Raw genomic sequence first — 20,943 nt, 5'->3', positions numbered from 1 at the left:
TCACCATTATGATCTCTTGCCTTGTTTATGCTCTGACTCCTGGGAAGCTTTTATGCGACGTTTTGCAGAGTTTCTGTCCCATCCTGCAGGGACAATACTGGATATGATGGCCTGCTGCCATAACCACATTGCAGATGATGGTACAGACCCAACATCATGCAAACAGCTACTGCTTTATACGGTATATCTATCTATCTATCTATCTATCTATCTATCTATCTATATATATATATATATATATATATATATATATATATATATATATATATATATATATATATATATATATATATATATATATATATATATATATATATATATATATATATATATATATATATCCATCCATCCATCCATCGATCTTCTGCTGCTTATCCGGGGTCGGGTCGCGGGGGCAGCAGCCTAAGCAGGGAAGCCCAGACTTCCCTCTCCCCAGCCACATTTGCCAACTCTGCGGGGGGGATCCCGAGGCGTTCCCAGGCCAGCCGAGAGATGTAATCCCTCCAGCGTGTCCTGGGTCTTCCCAGGGGTCTCCTCCCAGAGGGACGGGCCTGGAACACCTCACCAGGGAGGCGTCCAGGAGGCATCCTGACCAGATGCCCGAGCCACCTCAATTGGTTCCTCTCGATGCGAAGGAGCAGCGGCTCTACTCTGAGCCCCTCCCGGATGACCGAGCTCCTCACCCTATCTCTAAGGGAGACCACGTCATCCGCAAAAAGCAGGGACCCAATCCTGAGGCCACCAAGTCGGACCTCCTCAACCCCTCGGCTGCGCCTAGAAATTCTGTCCATATAAGTTATGAACAGAATCGGTGATAAAGGGCAGCCTTGGCGGAGTCCAACCCTCACCGGAAACGAATCCGACTTACTACCGGCAATGCGGACCAAGCTCTGACACCTGTCGTACAGGGACCGGACAGCTCGTACAAGGGGGTCCGGTACCCCATACTCCCGGAGTACCCCCCACAGGAGCCCCCGGGGGACACGGTCGAATGCCTTCTCCAGGTCCACAAAGCACATGTAGACTGGTTGGGCAAACTCCCATGCCCCCTCCAGGACCCCAGAGAGGGTATAGAGCTGGTCCACTGTTTCGCGACCAGGACGAAAATCACACTGCTCCTCCTCAATCCGGGATTCGACTATCTGGCGGACCCTCCTCTCCAGGACCCCTGAATAGACCTTACCAGGGAGGCTGAGGAGTGTGATTCCCCTGTAATTGGAACACACCCTCCGGTCCCCCTTCTTAAAAAGGGGGACCACTACCCCAGTCTGCCAATCCAGCGGTACTGCCCCCGATGTCCACGCGATGCTGCAGAGGCGTGTCAGCCAGGACAGCCCCACAGCATCCAGAGCCTTAAGGAACTCCGGGCGGATCTCATCCACCCCCGGGGCCTTGCCGCCAAGGAGCTTTTTGACCACCTCAGTGACTTCAGCCCCAGAGATAGGAGAGTCCACCCCTGAGTCCACCAGCTCTGCTCCCTCATGGGAAGCCGTGTTGGTAGGATTGAGGAGGTCTTCGAAGTATTCCCTCCACCGACCCACAACGTCCCGAGTTGAGGTCAGCAGCTCCCCATCTCCACTGTACACAGTATTGATGGAGCACTGCTTCCCCCCCCTGAGCCGCCGGATGGTGGACCAGAATCTCCTCGAAGCCGTCCGGAAGTCTTTCTCCATGGCCTCGCCAAACTCCTCCCATGCCCGAGTTTTTGCCTCGGCAACGGCCGAAGCCGCATGCCGCTTAGCCCGTCGGTACCCATCAGCTGCCTCCAGAGTCCCACAGGCCAAGAAGGCCCGATAGGACTCCTTCTTCAGCTTGACAGCATCCCTCACTGCTGGTGTCCACCAACGAGTCCTGGGATTACCACCACGACAGGCACCAACGACCTTGCAGCCACAGCTCCGGCTGGCCGCCTCAGCAATAGAGGCACGGAACACAGCCCATTCGGACTCAATGTCCCCCGCCTCACCCGGGACATGTTCGAAGCTCTGCTGAAGGTGGGAGTTGAAGCTCGCTCTGACAGGGGACTCAGCCAGACATTCCCAGCAGACCCTCACAACACGTTTGGGCCTGCCAGCTCTGACCGGCTTCCTCCCCCACCATCTGAGCCAACTCACCACCAGGTGGTGATCAGTTGACAGCTCCGCCCCCCTCTTCACCCGAGTGTCCAAGGCATGTGGCCGCAGGTCCGACGATACGACTACAAAGTCGATCATTGAACTGCAGCCCAGGGAATCCTGATGCCAGGTGTACATATGGACACTCTTATGCTGGAACATGGTGTTCGTTATAGACAATCCATGACGAGCACAGAAGTCCAATAACAAAACACCATTTGGGTTCAGAGGTTGGGGACCATGCCTCCCAATCACTCCCCTCCAGGTCTCACTGTCATTGCCCACGTGAGCATTGAAGTCCCCCAGCAGAACAATGGAGTCCCCAGAAGGAGCACCCTCCAGCACTCCCTCCAAGGACCCCAGAAAGGGTGGGTACTCTGAACCGCATAAGCACAGACAACAGTCAGGACCCGTCCCCCCACCCGGAGGCGGAGGGAAACTACCCTTTCATCCACCGGGGTAAACCCCAACGTGCAGGCACCAAGCTGGGGGCTGATGAGAATGCCCACACCTGCTCGGCGCCTCTCACCATGAGCAACTCCAGAGTGGAAGAAGGTCCAGCCCCTCTCGAGGGTACTGGTTCCAGAGCCCAAGCCATGCGTCGAGGTGAGTCCAACTATATCTAGTCGGAACCGCTCAACCTCGCGCACAAGCTCAGGCTCCTTCCCCACCAGAGAGGTGACGTTCCACGTCCCTAGAGCCAGCTTCTGCAGCCGGGGATCGGACCGCCAGGGTCCCCGCCCCTTGCTGCCGCCCAGCTCACATTGCACCCGACCCCTACGGCTCCTCCCGCAGATGGTGAGCCCACGGGAGGTGGGGCCCATGTAACCCTTTCGGGCTGAGCCCGACCGGGCCCCATGGGCGAAGGCCCGGCCACCAGACGCTCGCTCTCGTACCCCGCCTCCAGGCCTGGCTCCAGAGGGGGGTCCCGGTAACCCGCGTCCGGGCAAGGGAACATTTATGCCCAGGTTTGTCATCGTCATAGGGGTCTATGAGCCGTGCTTGGTCTGGTCCCTCCCCTAGACACCTGTTTGCCATGGGTGACCCTACCAGGGGCATAAAGCCCCCGACAACATAGCTGCTAGGATCTTCGGGACGCACAAACCCCTCCACCACGATAAGGTGACGGCTCAGGGATATATATATATATATATATATATATATATATATATATATATATAAAGTGCAGTTCCTGCAATTAAAGGCACTGGAAGTGGAGAAGTTTAGTAATGGTCATCCAACTACATGCTGTTTCCTCTTCAAATCTGTCAGACTGCAGACAAGTAGGACAAACTAAAATGCTTTCATCCCATCCAGTGATGGTGAAACAAAGTGGACACTGTCAGACCAGATTTTCTGCTCCTGATGATAACCCTCTGATATATGAAGTAATTATGTAAATTCAAAAAGAAAAGATCAACTAAGTGGATGTCGCTAAATTAGTCGATGTCCAAAAATTTTAATTGAAACTATTCTGTTCAGTGATTAGACTCTGATGCTTCATCTCTGTGAACGAATAAAGGAAAAGGATGAGAATAAAACAAGAACTCCCAGTAGTCTAGATGCTGATGGAGGACGAGCAGATATTTCTAATGAGACTCTTCTGCATCAGGAAGAGGGAGAAGCAGTTGTGCAAAAGTCAGCTTGGAGAGAGGAAATGAAAACGTGCAGTTTTACCCAATGGAGATTAGGCTGATTGGCTCAAAAAGTCACAGTCAAGAAGACCAACAGACCAGTGTTTTCATGACAGAATTAAGACTGAAGCAAGTTTGACAGCGTGGGAAAAGAGAAGTGACAAAACCTAAGTGACTAGGACGAGAAGCCCACACACCAGATAATGAGAGCAGACGTGCGGGAAAAGGTCTTCCTTGTGCATAATTTTTATAAATAGAAAAAGGTATTGGAGGTCTGTGAATAAAAGGGTGATGAAAGTCTCTTAAAAGTGAAGTGCCATCGTGACGGCCATATACAGTATAAACACTTGCCGCCTTACCTTCATTCTTTAGCTGTAAGTCTAAAGAACATGAACGGAGCTTGGAGTTGCTACCCAGCAGTGCACGGTGACATAAATCCATGAAAGTAGCATGAAAAACCGAGCATGTGACAGAGCCAGAGAAGCTTAAAAAAAGCTGAGCGGGCTGATGGAATGGGCGCTTCTGCACATGTGATCCCACTTAAAATCCAACCATTTTTAACGCTGACATTTCTATACACATGCTGAAGAGGAAGTAAGTAAGAAAGTTTTACACAAAACTTCATGATAGCCAGGCTTTATTAGGGTGCCCTGAGGAATTAAATATGCTATTAGCACCTTGGTCCGTTCAAGATTTTCTACTAGACTTGACAAGTAAGACTTGACAAGCAACAGATATAGACATTGCAAAACAGAAATAAAAAAAAGAGAAAACTAAGGGGCTTTAAATATTTTTACAAGTCAATAAAAAAATGAAACGTACAAGCAACTCTGCAGCTGAATTAAAAGACTGAAAATTCTGCCGCTCTCCCGTTAATCTGAATGGATATTGAAACTACAGCAGCTCCAGAAAAACCCGTCCACTCGCTGAGAAGGGTTAACGTCTTCACACCTGCCCTGAAAAAATCTTGAAAGCACTGTAAATGTTATCTGGAAATGAAACTTTTGGAAATGTCTACAATTATTCTATATTGCTTGAAGTATTCATTCACCCATACAAATATTGAAAAGCAGGTGTTTGAATAACTTCCAAGGCCACAAGTGTATAAAATCAAGCACTTAGCCATGCAGGCTGCCTCTACTAACATTTGTGAGAGAATTGATCTCCCTCAGGAGATCAGTGAATTTCCACTGTAGTTCTGTGATTGCATGCTACCTGTGCTACAAGTCCAGTCATGACATTTCCTTGCTACTAGACACTCCACGGTCAATTGTCAGCGGTTTAATAACAAACTGAAGCATCTGAGAACAACAGCAGCTCAGCCATTAAGTGGTAACCATGTAAAATGACGGAGCGTGGTTAGCAAATGCTGAGGTGCATAGAGATTGCCAACTTTCAAACACTCCAGACTTCCAAACTTCAAATGGTCTCCAGATTAGCGCCACAACAGTGCCTGGAGCGCTCCATGGTTGGAGCTTTTTGCTGAGCTGCTGCATATGAGCCGTACACTACAAAGTGCAATGCAAAGCGTTGGATGCAGTGGAGTGAAACCCGCCAAGTGTGAAGCTTCATGGAGGGGTATTATGGAGTGAGGATGTTCTTCAGAAACTAGGCTTGGCCCTGAGTTCCAGCGAAAGGAAGTCAGAAGGCTTTATGTATACTAAGAGGTTTTGGACATTTCCATGTATCAAACTGTTCCTATGGGAACAGTTTGGGAATGGTTCCTGCCTGTTCCAAACTGAGTGCACACCAAGACACACAGCAAGGTCCATTAAGACATGGATGAGCCAGTTTGGTGTGTAAGAACTGTAACACCCCTGAGATTTAATTATGGACACAAGGCGTTCTTGAGTTACAGGCATTTATTTGCACACACGTGCCGTCAACCACACCGTGAGAACTGCATAAAATATACAAAAAAATATATAAACACAAAAAATATACAATATATGATATAAATATATTACATGACAGGCTAACATATCAATCATGCTTCAAAAACACAACAGGTCAAGTGTCCTGTAAATACAGCTAACACATTAGCATCTACATGAAAAATAAAGAAAAATAAACACGAGCTGACATACCTTATTATTAAATAAAAAGGAGGGTTAAAAGGGGGTTAAATAAAATCTTCCTGGTGCATGAGTCCCGAGTGGTTATTTCCATTTTAACATTCTTATTGTCTTTGACGGGATCTCCAGCAGCCCCTTGTCGCTGCTTGAAGAGCTTGTTGGTTCCATCTTAGATATGAAACGGTTCGTTAAGCGGCTTTAATACAATTATGATTGGAACAACAGAAAAGTCTTCTTAACAAATGTATAATGTAATATAACTCAAATGATTAAATAACTTCAACTGTGCCATCGATAGCAGCTACACGAACCATAGACTGTATATAAGAGCTGGATGGATCCTCTGTGACATCACCCATAGGTTTCTGAAGAGCTGAATTGAATGTTGCTGCTTGGTAAGAACTTGACGGACCTGCAGAGGGTCTTGACCTCCACAGAACAGAACACCTTTGGTGTAAATTAAGAGTGAAGACTGCAAGCTAGGTCTCCTTGTTCAACATCAGTGCATGACCTTGTGACAAAGTGGGTGAGATTGTAATTGTTCACCACTTGTCCCTAACATTTACCTTTTCTCATATTTGTCCCTTTAACTTGATTCTATTATTTCTGTTGCCAGGTAACCATGCTGCACTTACTATCCCGAGTTGTTAGTGTTTGCATTGTGTTGCATTTTTCATTGTGTTACCATTTAACATTATTCTTTGTTTAACTCCACCTTGCAGGATCGGTGTTGGGGAATGGCCAACAAAGCACTTCCTCATTGCAGGTGTGAGTGACTTCCTAGATTAGTTGATTGGGAGAAACCAAGTGGAGGATTTCCTCTTCTGTAATTTCTTTAAGTGTGGGCTTATTTGAAATAATGTATTAGAACTGGTATTTCGCTTGTGTATTTTTGTTTGTGTAGGAATTTGGTTTGTTTATTAATGTTGGTGTAGAAATGTTGCTGGGTATAGTGATATGGGGAAATGGTTTAAGCTAAATCAAATCAGGTGTGTGTCTAATGGGGTTTATAAGTAGTCAGTTTTGGGAGCTCACGAGGAGGGAGAGTGAGGGAAAAAGATGTCAAACTGGTGACTGATTGCTCATAGATCTTTGAAACTGTACGATGGACAACTTTTGGGAAATAAAACGTTTATCTTTAAGGAAATCCCAGGACTGCTGATCCTATCTACGTCTAATCTTCTTCAACCTTGGACACACTACCCCACAGACCTCACAAATGTGCTTCTGGAAAAAAGGTAAAAACTTCCCATAAACACACTCCTGAACTTTGTGGAAATTTTTCAGAGAAAACCTGAAGCTGTTATAACTTCAAAGGGTGGGCCAACATCATATTAGACCATATGGTTAAAGAATGGGATGTCACTTAAGTTCATATGCATGCAGAGACAGATGAGAAAACTCTTGGCTATATAGCGTAACTTGATTTGAAATATATTTGTGGGGGTATTAGTGATCAAAACAGAGAGACTTGACCGCTTAAAACATGTTCATCATTTCACACCCATCATTAACCGCCACATGGTGCTGGGGGGTAAGATGTGCTGCATGCGGTGATGTACGCTCCAACAGCAGTCCTTGTCACTCAGTCCCTCACTTTATGGCGAGCACAAACACAACCGCTGCCTGCTGCCAGCCCAGCTCATTTTTTTTTTTTTTTAGAAAAGAAAGCCCTTCTTTTCATTTTAAACAGAAAAGCAATGCATGTCTTTGCCATTTTCCATTCTGTTTGATCCTGGATATCTCCATTGCCAGTATTTTATCACTCTTCTGTTTCTTGATCCTTTTTTTTCCTGTTTGTTTCATGTGATGAATGCTGCTGTGTGCTTGGTTCATTTATATGGCCCATTAAATGGTCCACAGCAGCTCTCACTTTTGTGTTTTCAGAAAGACATAGAATGAATGACTTATTATTTCTGATATTTTTACCAAGTTCATCTGCTAAATGCGTTTCAGAAACTAGGGTTTCTTAGAGTGACGATGTGTTGCTGGCTGAGATAAATGCGGCCAGATTAAGTATTTAAGAACAGCAGTGAAACACTTCACTCCATCCCTGCCCCATCAATAACAGCAGCCCACTCATAAGTAATTATCCCTCGTAGTTTGCTGAGCAGTAGGCCAACAGATAGGCAGACTCATTTAATTCACTCTCCCACAGCAGCTCTTTTGTGGTGGTGCTCCTGCGTGCACATGCAACCAGTGCATTCTGAGTGTGTGACAGAGGCTTTAAATCAAAATGTGGCCAATTCCAAACTGCTCTGTAATCCCATAATGGGAGTCACAGGGGAGCTCTGCTGCAGATGTCCGTCCGGCTGTGCAGACAAACCACAGAGAGCTACGGAGCAGCAGAGGCTGTTTAAAACACAAGCAAACAATACAAGCTGTATAAATGGAAGCATTAGTGGTGAGTTACCACTTTCTAATAAAAATAAATGCCTTTTCAATTCCTGGATGAAAAGACAAGGGGAGCTTTTGGTTGCATTCAGGGACATTTGGACAACATGAACACATAAGATGCTGGTACTGAAAACATGTGTTCTTTGCTTTAACAGATATGTGGAATTTTAGTTTTCCTTCTTTGATTCACGCTGCAAACTGGAGCGTCTCTAATGGAAAAGTCTTGTTTAATTCCTATGCATGCAAGGCAAATTTCACCGGTAGCCTATACATCATGAAAGAGGATGTCAAGTTACCCCCTACAATGGTGTGTTAAAGCCTTTGAAAGCAGCCAGCTGTTCAATTCAGCCATAAAACTTTCAAAAACCTTAAATTTATCACTTCAGCAAAGACTCAGATTTTTTTTCAGTTTCTTTTGAAATCATTTCCAGCATTACATGCTGATGGGGCTGCAGTAATCTGGTGGGGAGATGCCACACACGACTGCATTAACTGTAGAAGGTGCACGTTAGTTAACAGGCTGCGTTCTGTCTTCGGGAAGAAACAAACAAGAACCCCAGCTGCACAGTGTGTAAAGACGCAGCCATCAGAACAATTCCTGCCTCCGCTCATTGGGACCTTGAGCTGACAACAACTCAAGGTCTTCTCACATCTTATGGTCATGCAGAATTGTTGTAGAAGCAATGCATTTATAACCATGTGCAGCTGAGGAGAAGCTTTGGTGTCAGGGCATCAGTGAGTCTGTGCTGTACTTATTTATTCTATTAGAAAGTAGATGAAGAGGAAAAAGTGTGCAGGTCTGCAGCAGATATGCTTCTCTGCTGCTGAATTTAACAACCTGGAGACAAAGTTACCCGATAAAGACAAGGTGATAAAGAAGCATGTCTTTTGTCTTTAATAGAATAAATGTTTTCCCTTTTTTTTTTTTTTTTTTCTTTTTTTCATTAAAGGAATAACCAAACTCATGATAAACTCATCCTAGCTAAGATGGGATCTTAATGGCTTTAAAAGGTATTCTCCTTTTTGGCCTTATTTTAGTCAGTCTACCAATGATGGGGTGTAAATCTCAAATCACACTGATGGCTGTGGAGAGCAATTAATTAATGGTGTCAAATATATTAATAAGCACTGCAATCATTTTTTCCAACACAGATTTTCAGTCGATCACCAATTGGGTGACAGCATCAATAACATCCATTCGTTTTCTTTACCAGGTTAGGGTCAGGGTGACAGGAAGGGTGGTGTGTATCCCAGCTTGTATGAAGCTCGTCCATTGCATGACCAACACAGAGTTGTTTATCTTGTCATTACATCATTTTAGGTTAACACTGCAAAAACTTTCTATCTAACCAAGTCGACATATCCTGCAAAAAACATCTTTATGATCTTATTTTGAGTGTAATATACTTGACAAAGGCAGAATGTGTGAGACTGTTACTCTTGTTCTGAGACTATACATACATTTTTTCTAGCTTGATGTCTTAAACTTAAAGCTGGTTATTTTACATGCATATTAAGTTCAGACAAGTGAAAAATATATTGAATCAAGCTTTAAAACATTTATTTCAAGCCCCTTATCAAGTTGAAAACAAAAAACAAAACCAGCCCGTCGACGCTTGTTTTGAAGCAGAGCTTTAACAATAAAAGGCGGTTCTTAATTTAAGAAGAATATATATATATTTTTTTTTTAAAGATCTCTTTTCTTAAAGTGAGAAACAACGCTGAAAAGAAACTAACGGGTTGGTTTACCTGATGATTTTCTTAACGCATGCCAAATGAGTTTATTTTACAACTGTATTTAAGATATTTCTCACTTGCCTGATATATTTCCATAATTTAGGAATTCCTACCAAATATAATTATCTTACTGAACAGACGGAGGATTTCACCTGATTATCATTTAAATTTGCCTAATTAGGTTTAATACATTGTGGACAAAGCAGGAGTACCAGGATAGAACCCATGAATCAAAGACAGTGTCGCTATTCATCCAGACATTCCACAAGAAAGGCAAAGTATGCTGTAAGAAGATTTTTAATAACAATATTCAGCACAGTAAAATCCCACATAAAAATATACATTTTTCCTCTGAATGTGTTTAATATCTTGTACAAACTTTGTAAGTATAAATACTGCATAGCCTCTGTGAAGAAATATCTGCTGTAAGTATTGGTGATGACTGCAGTGTGACATTAATTTGATTCAACTTTCAAATGTTTTTCCACCCATTTTTTAAATAAACATTTTCAATTCAATTCAACTTTATTTATATAGCGTCAAATCACGGCAATGCCATCTCAAGACGCTTTACAGACAGAGAGGAAAACATAATGAAGGCCAATTCATAACAGCCTATATAAGGAAACCAACAGATTGAGTTGGACTCAACTCAATCTCCCATCCTGAGCAAGCACACTGGCAACAGTGGGAAGGAAAAAACTCCCTTTTAACAGGAAGGAAACCTCCGGCAGAACCCGGCTCAGGACAGGCAGCCATCTGCCTCTGCTGTGTGGGGGGAAGAGGACAGAAAGACAACAGACAACAGGAACTGCTACTCCCGGCCAGGGAGACCTGCTGAGACAGGAGACATACATGTTAATGATGCAACACTGCTCGGCTCTTTGAGACTCTAGGAACCACAAGTAAGCCTGCAGTCTGCGAACGAAGTACTCTGCTTGGTATATAAGGAACTATGAGGTCTTTGATATATAGTGGTGCCTGGTTGTGGAGGGCTTCATATGTAAGGAGAAGGATTTTAAATTCTATTCTAGATTCAACAGGCAATTTCAAATAAGTAGTTTCCTTTAATTTAGTTCCACCTGAAATTGAAACTCCTACAGGTTTTAGGAATCTCCAGTATTCCTGACTGCACACGGGGAGTGTGCTTAGTGAGGCTGCACAAACACAAACTGCTATTATTAATGCACTGGACAGGCCAGCAGACTGCGTTCACTGTTTTCCTCACTTCCTGTTACATTTAATACCTTTGCCTACAGCCAGAAATGTAAAGTTTAATATCATCAAGCTTGTTTATCTGCAGAAACTGAATTTCTGATGAGGGTACAGATTTGTTTAAATGTCTGTGCTATGTAGGTTTACAGACAGCGAGAGGGTCATGTCGGTTGTAGGTGTGACAAGAGACCAGTACGCCATAGTCTAGTACAGTAACTTCCCATCTGACATTCTTCTACCCCAAACGAGGTTCCCAAGGCATCGACTGTTCATAGCCAGCGTAATTTAAATGAAGGCCGTGTCCACGCAGCCTTCATGGTGTTTCATTCATTTGTTACAAGTTTTTTTTTTTTTGGGAGCCCTAAAACACTAACGTTGCACCATTTCCTTAAAGGCATGTCTGAGAAATGCCACGGTGCAGATGAGTTGTCTTTATTTTGTCAACAACGACAATAACACAAAATATAAGGCTATATCTTGGTAATTACCAGAACTGTTGTTTTTAAGGAGAGGACTCTGACAGAATGCATAATTTATATTGAGAAGAAATAAATGAAAGAATGAAAGCAAGCATGGTCTCAACAAGGGGGTGGGTAAGGCATTCATGACCTTTCGGCTGTCGATGGGAGGGGTCCATAGGGAAATTAAGTTGAGAATCACAGGTCTAAGTCCCCCAGATGATATTTTCCCATTTAACTGGGACTATAATTTCTTTGTCTTTAAAATCAGGTTTTCTGTAAACATATCTTAGACTGACCTCCACTGTTCCAGCAACCAGACGTCCTCACTGTAAAACTGCACAAAACGGAAACGATACCTTTTTTGTTTTGTAAATGTTTTAAAAGAATGGAAAATAGTGGACCTTCTTTCTCTCACAGGGGTTTCAGCCTTTGAGAGATGCCGCTGTATGCATGCATTCTGCTTCCAAGATCAGCAAGTTATGACACTATATAAAATAATCAATGCTGAATCAAAAGGTTTGATTGTAACTCAAAGACAAACACATCTGAAGTCATTTCCTCATTGCTTTGCTCTTCTTCAGTCGTTCAGCTAAATGTTTGGATGCATTTAATTAAATATGAATAAAATGGTACTACACAACACTGATGGGAATCAGCACAGTAGCTCACAAACTCATCCACACACATGCACACAGTGAACAGTCAAATAACTGCTGCGTCACTGGAGCACTGCGGGAGTCAAACACCAGTGGTTTCTCCTGCAGTATGAGAGAGCAGAGATGGAGGAGGGGGGGGGGGGGGGGGGGAGGTGACTGCTGCTGCAGAACTACGTTTAACCCTGGCTGAGGACTAAAACGCTCCACAGTGGAACATCTGCTTCTCGTCCCGTTGTCATAGTCATGGTAAGTTTAGCTGACTTCTGCGCTCTGTTAGTATGGCTGTGCTCTGCAGTTCTCTGTTAGACATGACTGTGCACCTGCAGGGATAATCACTAACCTTGAGAGAAATGATGCATTGTAGAGCTGTTTAGAGTGCAATGTGCATGTAAACTAGCTGCTTTTATTGTCTTAGCTTCAGTTGAGCCTGAATTCATGGTGAGACTCTTGATGTTGCAATGCTGTATCATAAGAGCTAATTATTCATTGGTGACGCTGATAATGCAGAACCCCAGTGATGCAGTGTCAGCATCCTCACTTGACTCCTTTCTGTTGTTGTTATGGGGACTTGTGTTTATTTACAATGAAGAGAGATGAATGGATGTAAATATGTGTCAACAGTTACGTTTTGCAGAAGGATCCCCACATAGTTAACAATGGATTTACATGATGCACCATCACCGGGGTCACATGCTGAGTCATACTGAGTTATATGAAACTCTAGAGCTCTGTACATTAAATACACATTGACTATTTTACTGTGAAGTTGTCTCTTATAGAATTCTTGCCAAAGGGCACTATTAATCACAATGTCAGTGTACATCTGTAGACTTTTTAGTTGCAAGAAGCTTAAACACTGAATCAAATAATCACACAGGCTCATGAAGACAATGCAGGTCTTCCATTGTCATGGTTCTTATCTTCAATTCTGTGTGCCTTCAAAGCTATCACAAGTTCAAGTTTCAGTTTGTTTTTTTTATCCTGTTTGTTAGGGATGTTTGATATTGACTTTTTTTTTTTTTTTTTTAAAACCCGATTCCGATAAACCGATTTTGTCCAACTCTTAATTTTCCGATACAGATATCAACCAATACCAATATTTTTGGAGCGAGTTTTGCCAAAAAAATATATGGAAAAGTATACATGACACCTCATATTTTTTATATGTTGCGTTAGATGAGACTTAGCTGAAGAGTTAGATGTATAATATGTGCATGTTTGAACATGGCGTCATTAAAAAAGTGAAAACTGTTACCAAGAATTTCCGACATTCCATTTTAATGTTGATGTCTGCTAATAATATCAGGCATTTCTAATGTTTAATATCCTTTACAAACCTGCGTCCTTCCAAAACTGTCTAAATGCTTTCTGGTCTTTCTCCTGATATTTTTCACTACAGTTTTAAAAGCAGAGTACCAACACAGCTTTAAGTGCAATTTTATCTGCTATTTCCATACTGCACAGCTAACATGTTGAAACTGATTTACATGCAGTAGCTTCCTTATTTTAAAGCGTAGCTCCCATAAAATCCAGCAGCGTCAACTCTACTTATCAATAATCAGTGGTCTGCAGCCTTTTCCTTCTCATCAGCTTTAATGCACGTTAACACTAAAATGTGGGTTTTAGCGTCACCTAAAGTTCTGTCTTCATCCTTTCCTGCAGTTTGGAAAGCAGCTTCATCCTCCGATCTCTGCTGGATTGTCCTTGGTGGTGTTCGTCTTGATCTCTGCCCTCTCAGTGTCTTCTCTGCCTGTGAACACAGAAAAGGGAAGGAGAAAAGTGGTGCATGTTCTCGGTGAGGACTCCCTGATCTTTCATGTTGAACTGATGAGAAGGTGAAGGTGAATGCTCAAAGGCATGCAGCACATTCTTTTTGATGAAGTACTTTTTTTCGTAACAGTAGCGTTTCTGACAGCTGGGCATTTAATTTGGCTCGCTGGATCACCAGAGACTTGTTTACTTACAAAAGCATGTAGATTTTCATAACATTTTTAAGCTATTATGGGTATTTTAAGGGTCTAAGCAAAGCACTGATATTGTTACAACTGAAAGACCTGTTATACAGTTAAAATCCAAACTCCAAACATTTCATTACCTGAGAAAGATGTAAAATTTAAACTACTGACTTAAAGAGGACGCTGATTTTAATCATCTGAGACTAAACGAGATACGTTTGTTCTTTTATACAAATTTGTTGAAGAGTTCTGCCGCCCTTTGAATGTAACCAAAAACCAAATGTAATCATTTGAAAATAAGCTAAACCATCTAAATTCTTAAAACAGATCAAAATAACCATAATGTAAAATACTACTTCATATTATTACTTCAAACAACTGTAGTATAGTTAAAAAAAAGACAATTGTGTTTGTCTCTATACCCCCCCCCCCCAAAAAAACCCCAAAAAAAACCCAGTTTTGTATTAACACAAGTTTAGTAAAAACATCAACAAAGATCTTGCCAAAGTCTGACATAGTGCACATAAATAGCTAATACAGAAGGATGTATTTCCCATAAATTAGGAAAGATTAGCTTAATTCAGAAAATATCGTCCCTATTCTGCATGTTATACCAACGACTCAGCGGTTGAAGCCCTGTCAAGTATTCTGTTTTGACCGGGAAACTGTTTTTTAAAAAAAAATTTAAAAAAATTTTTTTTACCCGTATTTCCAAAATCTTTCCTGCATTATTTTCCTGTAAATCTGGATTATGATAAAGGGAGAAAATAAATTGACAGGAGGCAACCCCCCCCCCACCCCCTTTGCCCCCGAGAACAAGAAACATGTGGCAACCATATCACTTCCATCAGCCAGACACACAGCACAGTGTACACATAGCTTGACAAAGCAGTCCAACTTTTGTGTTGAGAATAATGTGATGAAGGGGTGATTAAACACCACTTTATGATTTCATGGCTGACAAATACATTTTCAGGGGGCAGTAAGTAGTGCAGGGACTAATTGCTGGCTGACAGATAATTGTAGGTGCTATCATCTGGTCACAGCATTGCAGAAAAGCCTCATGCAGCTGCTCATTAAATGTTTATATGCCACTCTCAAGCAAATGTGTGACAAACACGTAAATTTGAGCTTGCCATTGTCCATTTGCAAGAATAGCTAGTGTTACATCATTTTTGGTGAATTATTGCAGAGGGTGAGTTTAGATTTCAGAATGAATAATCTGATGTTAGAACGAGGAAGAAGTGGGTGTTTTCTGTGTGCTAGACCTTTTGATGGAAAAAGAAGATATTTGTCATTGTTCATACGCTGGATTATTTGGGGGCCACCGGTGTGACAGCACAAGTAAGCGATGTGACCACGCTTTGCAGCAGTTTCTTTGATGTGTCTCACAGAGTTTTATTTATTGATCTTTTTATCAGTTACAATCACTGGAAATGTTAAAGGTGATTTAAAAAAGCACTGCACAGATGTAAGTGCATATATCTGATGATTTCAAAGAGCTTCCCTCTATATATCTACCCGTGTTCAACACTCGATGTAGAATAAGGGTAAGAACTGCAGGTAATGTCAATAAAAAAAACACAAATCTGATATTCACTTTATCAAAAGGAGGTGTTTTCTCTGTCTTACTAAGTAAATGTTGCATGTCGAGCCTCCCTTTTTTCTTTTCCCTCCCTTAAGAGGATGACACTGGAGCTGTGATTGTGCAGACAGCACCTGGTAAGGTGGTGACACACCGGGGTGGCTCCATCACTCTGCCCTGCAGATTCCATCACGAGCCAGAGAACACCGATCCCAATCGCATTCGGATTAAATGGACCAAAGTGACTGACGCTCTGCAGTTTGTGGACGTCTTTGTGGCACTTGGAAAGTAAATTCTGCATCCTTATTTTTTCAATGCTTCTCATGCTTTTATTGTGGAACCACAACAAACATTATATAATTATGAGGTTCATTTGTTGTGACTGCTGAATATTATATTTTACTCTTTCTAAAATAATGTCCTCACCCTTTTGTGAATCTATAAAATAAAATGTGCCATGCAGAGTTTGTGCTGGCAGAGCTTAGTTACTGCTTTCACCAATCAAGCATCTAAAGTAGGGGTGGGCAACTCCGGTCCTCGAGGGCCGCAGTCCTGCAACTCTTTGGAGTTTCCCTGCTGCAACACACTTGACTCAAATCAGTGAAAAATTAGCAAACTTGTGGAGAGTTTGACTTTAAGCTTGGCACATGTTTGCTTATTAAGTCTGACAGGTGTTTAGGTGTGTTTCATCAGGTAGAACTGCAGCCCTTAAGGACAGGAGTTGCCCACCCCTGATCTATGGGGACTATATGTCTGTTAAATGTCTGCAGGCAGCAGCGTGTGTTTGGCTCGTACCGAGGGCGTGTGTTTTTGGAGCAAGCAGGACCAGGAGATGCCTCAGTTATCATTCAAAATGTCACACTGGAGGACTACGGACGCTATGAGTGTGAAGTCACTAATGACATGGAGGATGATACAGGATTTGTCAACCTTGACTTAGAAGGTCAGGAGACCGCTTCATGATGAACGAACTCTAACGTACTTTAACATATTAAGTCTTCAGTTCAATAAAACTCAGAACCTTACAGCCTCACATTCAACAGGCCTGTTTCTGTCACCTGCAGGAGTGGTTTTTCCCTACTACCCCCATGATGGACGTTATAAACTCAACTATCACCAGGCGGAGGATGCCTGCAAACACCAGGATGCCATTCTGGCTTCTCACTCTCAACTGCACAAAGTGAGTTCATCTACTTTTACACCAGGTATGGGTAGTAGTTCTTTGTACATTTATCTGTTGGGCATTCATCAAGGTGTTCCTAATTTTGCATCTGAAATTGTGCAATAGGTACTCAAGCAGAAGTGAATGTATAAAACTATAAGCAGGTTATGGAAGATAAAGTGAATTCTTCACTATTTTTCATATTTATTCTTTAAAATTTACTCACAAACCTTCACATGGTCTTCTTCCACAGGCCTGGCTGGATGGACTGGACTGGTGTAATGCTGGGTGGTTAGAGGACGGCTCAGTCCAGTACCCCATCGCTCATCCCAGAGATCAGTGCGGCCGGAAGGACACTCCAGCTGGTGTTCGTAACTATGGCTACAGGCACAAGGAGGATGAACGCTACGATGCCTTCTGCTTCACTTCCAAGCTCAATGGTGAGAAAAATTAACGTTCTCTGTTGTCATACTAGTTGATACAAACGACCAAACTAACATTCAGCATCTAAGTGACTGGATGACTGGAGGAAAGCAAAGCATTGGCAGAAATTTACTTTGCTTTGTTTTGCTTCTGCATCGTAAGAGGATGTATCTGGGGTGTTTGACGACAGGGGAATGAAACCAAGTTCTCTGATCTCTGCCTGTTATTTTGCAGGCCTAAGGCCGCTGGATTTAAATCAGACTATTTAGACTCAGTCCTGCAAGGACCACAGTGTCCTCCGGGTGCCCAGCATTGCCTTTCATCTCCCAGTCCTTTGATTTACATCACGTTCCCACAGAGAGTCTGCACACGCCACCTTCAGGTTCATCAGCCTGTAGAAACTTGGGAAAGTAGGAGGCAGGGCTCGTTTTTACTCCATTAAAGTTCTGTTACCATCCTGGGGGCAAAGAAAATGTGACACGGTCTGCATATACGAAAAGAAGAGGATGAAATATGTAAGTTGGTGGTAGATATTTCTAATGTAAAAATGCTGATTGTTATCAGAATGATTGCTATTTTAGTTATTTTACTTATTTAGTGCAGAGTTCAATAAGAAAATTAACACAGGTGTCAAATTCATCAAAATCATTGTGCTTATGACTTATATGATAAGAAAAAAGATCATTTTATGAGAGGATTTTTACCAGAATTGTCTTACTGAGGAACAGGCTAATGGCTAATACCTTAGGGATAATACAGGAGGGAAGATTTTATTCTCCCTCCAAAACAGAGGCCACATTAGTGAGTGATTTCTAATTTGGATATTTAATACCTAAAATCTGCATTTTTCTCATTAAAATTAGAAAAAAAAAATTCAAATTATGCATTCTACAAACCATGAAGCCAAAAAGAGACAGTACTCAGCATCTTATTGAATAAATTGTTACGTTACCAACAGAACACCTGGCTCAGTGAGAGAAAAGTAGTTTTAACAAAAACCTTCCTCAACTGCTCCTTGCTTCCCTTGTGTGTTAATTACTGCAGACAGTCTGTTGACCGCTACTATACCTCAGTCCAGCTGGAAGGCTTTTGCTGAGCGTCCCCCGGGGAAATATAAGACAATATTCTGCTTCTCTAATGGTCACAAGTCACAGAAGTAAGCGTAAAATCAATAGCTGAGTCAAGTGCAAACATGTGGTTACTGACATGATTTTCATATGCTGCTTTTGAGGGGAACTAACTTTTAGTTTTGGTTAGAAAGGTTAGAAAAGTTTTTATTTTTTTATTTTTTTAACAAAAGGTTTTTCTGGTTGGGTCTCTGCTCAAACAAGCCAGATCCTTTAATATTATCAGGACTCCTTGGAGACGAGATGAGAGCAAAAAAAAACAAAGCTTTTTGAGTTATTTTGAGTTACAGTTTATCTTCTGACACTGTATTGCCTTTTTGATTTTCTTTTTGATTTCGAGCTGCAGCCCGGGCAGCTGATAGATTTGATTTGATATTCTGAACACAAGCTGACACAAAGACCAGAAAAACAATATCTGGCCTCAGGGCACAGCCTCTCTGAGGACTTCCACTCTCTTTCCTCACACTTTCATGACTTTTCCATCGACACTTTTACATGCTCAGTAGAACTCCTTTCTTTTTCTTCAATTACCTGCAGGCAAGGTTTACTTCCTCAAGCGCTTCAAGAAAGTCAACTACGCCGAGGCAGCGAAGGCATGCATTCGAGATGGGTCAGTGGTGGCCAAAGTTGGTCAGCTGTATGCAGCATGGAAGTTTCAGCTTCTGGATCGCTGCGAAGCTGGTTGGCTGGAAGATGGCAGCATCCGGTACCCCATTGTTAACCCTCGCGCTCGTTGTGGAGGATCCCAGCCAGGAGTCCGACACCTGGGCTTCCCTGACAAAAAATTCCGCCTTTATGGGGTCTATTGCTTCCGCAAGAACAAGGATGAAATAGCAGGTGGTATTAAAGTCACAAAAAGCCCTACAGATAGATATACTAGTTGGAAAAGCAGCAACAGCATCTCCGTGAATACCACAAGGGTGATTTAAAGTGGTAGAACTGAGCGAAGGAGGATGATGCAATTTTAGATTTCACTGCAAGTATCGCCTTGCAGACAAACCTAATCCATCGCTTTTAGAGTAAAATACCCACAGACAAGATACACATCTACAGATTTGTCAAAGAGAGAGATGTTGACATCTTTATTAGGATTACTTTCCTCTTGTCTTCAGTCTAAACAGTGTGTTAAAACATATCAGTCCCATGGAAATGTTTAGATTTAAAAGCAGCTTGATCGTCACTCAAGCATGCATCAGATCAGGGAGCCTGCCATTAATATTCCTGTTTACATGTGTGTGAATGATATCTTAGCATCTGCTGTGACGCATGAGCTCTGATCCCAAGCCTGAGCCAGCATCCTTGTGCCAGGATGAAAACATGAATTATTAAGTGAGGCAACATAATATGATATGCATGACTGTATGGGGAAAAAAGTCAAGACGCCCTGTAAGTTTTGAATGTGACTTTGTATGTCTGTGTGTCATACTTGTTCAGCAGCTCTTATACTAAATGTGTGTGTCTACCAAGATCTGGCAATCTTAGCAGGCCAGGATTGCCAGATTAGCTCTAAGCAGGCCAAGAAATAAATATTGCACTAGCTCTTAAGTCGTTGCACTTTAAATGCAGTACATTTAATGGCAGCGTTTTAGTTCAGCATGCATGTGTTGTTCGGCTGAGAGTAGTTGCTGGGGCTGAATTAAGCAAAACATACCAAGTCACAATGCTTTACATACTGAACTTCGACACTTTTAGAGGCACCAACTACACCATCAACAGTTATTACAAAGTAGGTTTGCAGCTATGCGATGGATGGATGGATGGATGTTTTTTGAGAAATAAAAGTCTCAGAGTTGTTTATTTGAGCATGTGTTTTTTGTGCATCTTTTCTGTGAGTTTCGCAGCTTGGTTGAGAAATAGATGTGAAGCACATACAAGATGCAATATGCAGATCAGCAGATGAGCCAAAATTGGGGCAGATGTAATAATATACTTGATTTTCTTGATTAAAGGGGCTCAAATACCACCTATAATACCACAACTACTACTATTCAAATACCAACCCTATTTATCATCTTTGTCCCTGTTCAAATGCAGTGCAGTTTGCTGGTATGCCCCCCAGTGGAATCTTCTAGTAACAGATAAAGTGCATAATAATAATAATTTTATTTCAAACTAAAAAAAGACTTTTAAAAAAACAAATATTGGTTACAACAAAGTGCATGAGGACATTATGGCAACAATGGAGTCATTGCTTATGTGAATGTGAAGTTAAAAAGTAAAGACATCCAAATGCAGCCAACACTGACTTAAAACTATTCCCACTACGGTGTCTTTTGCACATCTTCTGAGAGGAAGTGATGCGAACATGCTCAATAGATTGGCATTTACTGGTCTACAGAGAACCTTGCTGAGAATATATGTGATACGATATGAAACAATATGATACGATTCAAGATTGTACA

General features: G+C 42.3%; 1 protein-coding gene across 1 annotated transcript; it reads left to right on the top strand.

The window, feature by feature from the left end:
* Nucleotides 1-11,744: 11,744 nt before the first annotated feature.
* On the top strand, nt 11,745-19,470 carry hapln4 (hyaluronan and proteoglycan link protein 4; the record flags this gene model as incomplete). Its single annotated transcript, XM_079245677.1, has 7 exons — nt 11,745-11,765; nt 13,952-14,084; nt 15,928-16,117; nt 16,600-16,772; nt 16,894-17,009; nt 17,245-17,431; nt 19,079-19,470. The coding sequence occupies 7 exons, from the start codon at nt 11,745-11,747 to the stop codon at nt 19,468-19,470; spliced, it is 1,212 nt and encodes a 403-aa protein (XP_079101803.1).
* Nucleotides 19,471-20,943: the final 1,473 nt, after the last annotated feature.

Source organism: Telmatherina bonti (assembly GCF_933228915.1).
Source record: "Telmatherina bonti genome assembly, chromosome: 8".
NCBI lineage: Eukaryota > Metazoa > Chordata > Actinopteri > Atheriniformes > Telmatherinidae > Telmatherina > Telmatherina bonti.
The sequence above is the reverse complement of the archived record's forward strand: the minus strand, read 5'-3'. Positions and strand labels throughout refer to the sequence as shown.